We start from the raw sequence: 7,633 nt of genomic DNA on the forward strand, positions 1-7,633 counted from the left end.
GTCTTTCCTGGGTGATACTGAAGGTCAAACTCATAATCTTTTAGAAATTCCATCCATCTCCTTTGGCTCATATTATGCTCTTTTTGATCAACTAGGTACTTCAAGCTCTTGTGGTCACTAAAAACTGTGAAGGTAGCACCATACAAGAAGTGTCTCCATATTTTCAATGCAAAAACCACAGCCGCTAAATCAAGATCATGAGTAGGGTAGTTCTCCTCATGTGGTCTCAACTGTCTAGAAGCATAGGCCACTACCTTTCGTTCCTGCATCAACACGCACCCTAATCCATACTTGGATACATCACAATAAATCTCAAATCTCTTTTCCAGATCAAGAAGAATCAAAACCGGTGCGGTAGTCAACTTGTCTTTCAATTCTTGAAAGCTCATATCACACCCAAGGGTCCATGCAAATGGAACCCCCTTTCGGCTCAACCTAGTCAATGGCAAAGCGATTCTGGAGAATCCATTGATAAACAGCCTGTAGTATCCGGCTAAACCCAGAAAACTCTGGATTTCAGTAACACTCTTGGGTCTCTCCCAATCCAACACCGCTTCTATTTTACTCGGATCAACAACCACTCCTGCAGATGAAATGATGTGTCCAAGAAACTGGATCTCATGCAACCAAAACTCACACTTGGATGGTTTGGCAGATAACTGATGCTCTCTCAGAATTTGTAAGACTATCTTTAAATGCTCTGCATGCTCCTCTTTAATCTTGGAGTAGATCAGAATATCATCAATAAATACCACAACAAACTGATCTAAATGTGGTTTAAAAATCCGGTTTATATAACTCATGAACACGGCCGGGGCATTAGTAAGCCCAAATGGGATCACTAGATACTCATAGTGCCCATATCTGGATTGGAAAGCCGTCTTTGGAATATCCTCTGCCTTTACCTGGATCTGGTGATATCCGGAACGAAGATCAATCTTCGAGAACACTGAAGCACCTCTGAGTTGATCCAATAGATCATCAATGCGTGGTAGAGGATACTTGTTCTTTATTGTCACATTGTTAAGTTGCTGGTAATCCGTGCACAACCTCATAGTCCCATCCTTCTTCTTCACGAAGATGATTGGTGCACCCCAAGGAGATACACTCGGTCTAATAAAGTTCTTACGAGACAATTCTTCTAACTGCTTCTTTAGCTCTGCTAACTCCACTGGTGACATCCGGTACGGAGCCAATGAGATAGGCCCCACACCAGGTACTAGGTCGATAGAGAATTCAATCTCTCTCAGGTGAAAAATAGGTAATCTCTTTCGAAAATACGTCTGCAAACTCGCACACAACTGGAATGTTAGCAGTAGGTTCTTTGGAGTCTCCTACGAGTCCTCCCAGGATAATGTATCCTGCATCTTCCTCATCTAGAGCCTTATTTAACTGCGGTGCCGTCAAGTACAAACTATCCGACTTTTCTCCTTTTGCAGAAAAGAAAATCCTCCTGCTATAACAGTCGAGTATAACACCATACCGAACCAGCGAATCCATACCCAATATAATATGTAGATTCATGCCCTCAAGCACTATCAAATCCACCATATACTCTTCTTGCTCATATACGAATCTGACTTCTTTGCACTTCAAAGAAGTAGAAACAATGTCTCCGGTGGCAGTCTTCACTACCATGGGAGTCGTGAACTCATGAATGGGCAACTGTAACCCATTTGCTACAAATTTCGATATAAAAGAGTGGGTAGCTCCCGAGTCAAACATCGCATCAAATGCATATCCTCTGATAAAAATGGTACCTCTAAATAGATTGGGAGACCTTTCTGCCTCCTGCTGCGTCATTGTATATACCCTGGCACTAGTGGGCGCCATAGGCTCCTCTATGGCTCTTTGAGTAGGCACAGACTGAATCAGGATCGCCTGAATAGCTGCAACTTGTCCCGTCTTCTTGGGGCACTCTCTGGAATAGTGTCCTGCCTGACCATAACTGAAGCAAACATTATGCCCCAGTCTACAAACACCTGTATGCATCTTCCCACACTTGGCACAAGTGGGGATCTTCCCTGTACCAGACATGCCGCTTCCATTCTTCACGAAGGAAGTCTTCTTAAACTTGGTGTTCTGCTGTGCTTGCAAACCTTTGCCCTTACCCTTCCAGGGCGTAGTCCTCCCACTGAAGCTCTTTCCCACTGCTTCCTTTCCCTGGTATGATAGTACTCTTGAATATTCTGACACTGCTTGATCAGCTCCACAAAATCTCTGGTACAATGACCAGCCAGCTTCTCTGCTATCATATCATTCACGCCCTTCTGGAATCGAAAGGCCTTGTCTTCTGGAGTGAGGGGAGCTCTACAATAACAAGAATATTTTGCCAAGCGGTTGAACTTGCTCAGATATTCATCCACAGTCATGCCTCCCTGCCGGAGGTCTTCAAACTCACTCTTCTTCTTTTCCCTAGCTTCTTCAGGGAAGTACTTCTGCAGAAAATGCCTCTCAAATAACGGCCAAGTAGTAGCTTAACCTTGGCACTCCAATGGGTGTCTGACAATGCTCCACCAGTCTGCTGCATCTCCCTGTAACATGTACACAGCATACAAAAGCTTCGTCGCGGCATCGGATTCCATCACCTGAAAAATACGCTCCATCTCCTAGAGTCACTCCAATGCTACTATCGAGTCTCTTCCACCTTTGTAGTGAGGTGGAGAATGCTTCCTAAAAGCGTTCAACATACGCTCTCTAGTCTCCCGGTCAAACCTGGGTGGCATAGCTGATCTATCAATCTCCATAACTGGCTGCCTCACTCGTCCCCTATGGACTGATGCCTCCGCCTCCTGATGGGCCTCTCCTACCCCTTCCTGTCCTAGCCGATAGGCTCAAAAATCTACACGGGACCAACAACATGTGCATCCTGCTGCTGCATATGTAGTGTAACTGGCGGTGGAGGAGGTGATGAAGGTGGTGGAGGTTCTCCTCATACCTCTGTCAATAGTAATCGGATCATCTCGGCATTGGCCAGCCTATTTTGCGCCATAAGGTCTTCACTTGCCTTTCTCAGCTTCTCTCTATCGTGCTCTCTGGCATCTTCGATCCTCCTCAGGTCAACCTCCTTTGTCTCGTTCAAGGTTTGCTGAAGTGCCGCTAAGGCAGCAGCAACGGGGTCAGGTGGTTGGTTCAGAACTACCCGTCGTGGTCTCCCTCGAGGGGCCATGATATCTACACACAACTGCACAAGGTATGAGTTAGCTACGCTCAATCAAGTGATGAAATATGCATTATCATGACACTCGAGAGACACTCAACAGGCAATTCTAACACTTAAGCAATAAATTACTGAACGTCCCGGTGAAACTGCTATAATACCATAAATGTAACACCCCGTAGTACTCCGGTTGTTAACATCCATAATATTTAGCATACACAGCGGAAAACGTTTTTTGAAAAAGAATTAAAACATCTTATAAATATACGAGTAAACTTTTTCCAAAATATTTTATTAAAACATTTCTAAAAACGTTCACGTGAGATACTGTGAAAGCGTAAATCTAAAAATACATCTACTAATTAATCCTATGAGCCAATATTAGTGGCCATTCACCATCAAGACATGACATCGAGTGTCCTTCCTGATGGAGTCTCACGGACAATGTAAGAACCTGCACCGTTAATTAAGGTATTTAATTAATTAATTATGCAAAATAAGAAATGATTCCATAATTGACCTTAATAATTATTTATGAGGCTTAATAATCATAATAAGTGATTAAAAATGCCGAAAGTCGCTTTTCGAAAGAAAAGTGCAGATACCGATTCTGCTAGTCGGTATAAATGTGTACCGAAAAAGTATCCCGAAAAATCAGAGTAAGTGCATGATAATTACTAGAATAACATGTAGGACTTGTAAAACGAGTTTCAAGTCCAAATAATGAGAACTGGTGCTAGAAACCGGTACTGGCTTTGAAAAGCGCGTACCGGAAAGGTGCTCAGAAAAATATAAGAAAAATATGATAATTCTTAGAAAATTATGTAGTTTCAGAATCCAAAGTTTGGGATTAAAACGCTAAACGTAGCAATTAAAGTTAACACTGTGTGTTTAAGTGTGTTTGGGCTATAATACTCCCATTATGGGCACAAAACCCTAGGATCTGATTTCTCTACGTGAGTAACTTGGAGGCTGACCAGAAAACACTCTTTCCTTTCCTTCTTCACCATTTCTTGAGCAAGCATTCACCTTTGATGCTTGTTCTTCCATTTAAACACTTGGTGAGAGTGAGGGTTGGCCTTGGGACTACTTTGGGGTGGTGTTTCTGAGTTAGAGAACCTGTGTGAGGGAGTTTGAAGAGATGTGTTTGCTGTTCTTGAGGGGTATGACCTTTTGTTGGCATTTTGATGCTTCAAGGTGTCTTCTTGTTGAGTAAAAGAGTCATCTTGTGTTCATTTTCGTGCATCCTCTTGTGACAGTAGCTTGAGTCTGATTGTGAGCTCCAAGAGCATCTCCCTTTGCTGTTTTTGAGCTTTGGTATATATATCAACCTTTAACTTGAGTTTTAAGGCTTAAAAATGGTAGCTTGATGCATGTTAAGGTTAAAAGATGAAAACTTGTTGTTGGGTGAGGCTTAACACATCTAGAAATGCATGATTAGGTGTTTAAAATCGGTAAAAAGGGAACCTTTAAGGGATATCTTCACGAAAATGCAGAAACTGCATTCTGTGGTGAGATATCCGAATATTTGTCGAACTGATATCCGGATATTGGATATCCGGATACGTGGTTTTGGGATATCCGGATATTGGATATCCGGATATGTGAATCTGTATATCCGGATATTGCATATCCGGATATGGACAGTGAGATATTCAGATATTCTGGGATTTCGCAGAACAGCAGCTGTGCTGTGTATACAGTAGGCTATTGGGGGTTTGTGGATCCTAGTTTGATGAAGTTGAACTTCTGTATTTAATGGATTAAGTCAGAATCATGGGATTTAGGGCTTGTGGCTTTGTTAGAAGCTTTAAGACTTGAAAACGTAATGAAAATGTGTTGTCTTTAATTTGTATGCATGTGGTACATGTTATTGATTTATGTTTGGTCCATATCAGATTGTGATCTGCTGTAATTGGACTTTGAGCTTGTGGCATTGGATAACTAGCTTAGAGGTAAGCTTTCGTGTCCTCGGTTTAGCCATGTTGTGGTTCCACCATGTCCCATGGGGATATGGTATATGCATGGTGTGTTACATGCTTTTGATGTTTTGGAAATGCTGTTGAGCTATTGTATGTTAGTGCCTTGTTGATATGCATGGAGGTGTTCCACCTATACGGTAAGCCTGAGTATGTAGAACATACAAGAGGGTGAGGTGCAAGCGGTGTTCCTTGTACTACATGTAGGGAATAGACGTATTCCTACATTTCTCTGGCCAGTAGATAGTGATTACACACATGCCATAGATATCTGTTGCACTACATAGTTTCGGAACTGATAATGATATAAATTCTTTTTGAACTTATATTGCACATATTAGTGAGCTTGGGGTGGAAGATCCTTGAGGACCCCTTGTCTTATTGAGATTTCTAGTTTAGAGATCTCACCCCACGTTTGGGGAATGCTTATTTCAGGGTCAGGTAATGTTGAGACCTCAGGCGGCAGGAGGCCGGAGCTGAGTTAGATTGCTGTTATATTATGCTGCCTTGATTGGATGCTGGATTTGCATGCTGCTTTTGTGCTTATAGCTTCAGTTTATGTTTTGAAGATTTATGTTGAGACTTGTTGTTTACTATGTTTATTTGGTGAGCATGGGGATTATCCATGACACATAGTATTTTTATGTCTTGATTATGTCTTGAGTCTTTTGGAGTTGTAATAATGTATCAGGCTATTTGTCCGGATTACTTGATGTAATGCCGTGATTTAGATACACACTTTATCTATATATTGAGGTATTTCAGTAGATGTCTTATTGCAATTTATATACAGGCGATATTTTATGAAATTGATTAAGTAATCAAGTTGGTAATTGATAATGACGTCATAATTGAAAAGAAAAAGAATATTCCGCATTGTTGGACGCCGTCAGGGAGGCGAACAGGAAGGCCACGGAGGACGTGTTGGAGGCCAACCGTCTGGCGAACATGACGATGTTTAGAGTCATGTTGGAGGAGATGAGGAATGGCCCTGATGTTGGTCATGCTCCACCGCCACCACCTCTACCGCCACCACCACCGCCACCTCCACCTCCACCTCCACCTAGTCTGCAGGATGACTCTCAGAGTCAGATGGGAGATGGCAGTCATCTTACGGGGGCCATGCAGACCGTCCCTGTTTTTGTTGAGGATCGTGATGAGATCGATCGCCGGCTGAATGCTTTCCGTAAGCATAAGCCACCTGCCTTTGATGGATCCTTTGATCCTGTTGCTGCTGCACGTTGGCTTCAGGCGTTGGACAAGATTTTTCGGGTCATGCAGTGCACAGATCCGCAGAAGTTGATGTTCGCTACTTACATGCTGGAGGGCGATGCCCATGAGTGGTGGACAAACCTTTCTCATGTCTACGAGATGCAGGGTCATGTGATGACTTGGCCTATGTTCGAGGATTTCTTCTTGGGTCAGTACTTTCCATATGACGCTCAGGAGAGGCAGCATGGAGAGTTTGACAGATTGGTTCAGGGCTCGTTGTCTGTGGACGAGTACCTAGCCAAGTTCAACCAGTTGGTGAAGTTTGCACACTTCAGGATGGCGAGGCCTACTCCTACATTTCTGGCTGATAAGTTCCGCAGGGGACTTAGTGAGGATATTGCTGGTTACCTAGCTGGTTCTGCTTCTAGAGATTTTGGGACACTGGTTCAGCAGTGTCGTGATATTGAAGATTACTACAGCTCGAGTAAGGCCAAGAGGGCCAAGGTTGCTGAGGCGACGAAGGTTGCAGCTGGTAGTTCCACTTCTTGGCGAGACAAGAAGTTTGGGAACAAGGACAAGGGTAAACCGTTGGCAGCTCGGCAGGCGCCGAGTCAGTTCAAGAGGACTTATGCTCAGGGGAGTGCAGCGAGACCTCCTGCTCCCAGGTGTTCGGGATGCGGGAAGACTCATTTTGGGCCGTGTTTTACCGGTCAGTTGATTTGCTTTCAGTGTGGCAATGAGGGCCACTTCTCCAGAGATTGTCCGTCGGCGACGACGAGGGCTACTGCAGTGCAGGCAGTGTCACTTCAGATGGTTCCCCTTCCACCTGCTTCGGCACCGGCAGTGCCACCATCTTCTGGGAGAGTGTTTACTTTGGATCGTCAGCAGTCGGATCGAGCTCCGAACCTTGTCAGAGGTACTGTTACGATTGGTTCATCAGCTGTTGATGTGTTGTTTGACTCTGGGGCTACGCATTCTTTTGTTGCTACCCCGATTGCTGTGGGGCTTGAGTTGCCCAGTGATGTGCTTTCTCCACCGATGCGGGTGACTACCGCCACCGGAGAAAGATGTGATGCTACCACTGTTCATCGCGATGTGGCATTTCAGTGGGATGGCCGTGAGTTCTCGGTAGATCTGATAGGGTTGCCGATGGCCAACTTGGAGGTTATCCTGGGCATGGATTGGCTGTCCAGAAATTGTGTGATGATTGATTGTTGTGCCAAGCGTGTAGTGTTGTCTCCGTGTGATTCCACAGCCAGTTCCTCGCCGTACATTTCGTTGA

General features: G+C 44.1%; 1 protein-coding gene across 1 annotated transcript; it reads right to left on the reverse strand.

Moving 5' to 3' along the window:
• Window positions 1–1,236: 1,236 nt before the first annotated feature.
• Window positions 1,237–2,037, reverse strand: LOC133284329 (uncharacterized). Its single transcript, XM_061481332.1, has one exon. The coding sequence runs from the start codon at window positions 2,035–2,037 to the stop codon at window positions 1,237–1,239; it is 801 nt and encodes a 266-aa protein (XP_061337316.1).
• Between the last annotated feature and the right edge of the window lie 5,596 nt (window positions 2,038–7,633).

This window comes from Gastrolobium bilobum, unplaced genomic scaffold (genome assembly GCF_033153095.1).
Source record: "Gastrolobium bilobum isolate Gb01-03AN ecotype WA unplaced genomic scaffold, APGP_CSIRO_Gbil_v1 utg20499, whole genome shotgun sequence".
Lineage (NCBI taxonomy): Eukaryota > Viridiplantae > Streptophyta > Magnoliopsida > Fabales > Fabaceae > Gastrolobium > Gastrolobium bilobum.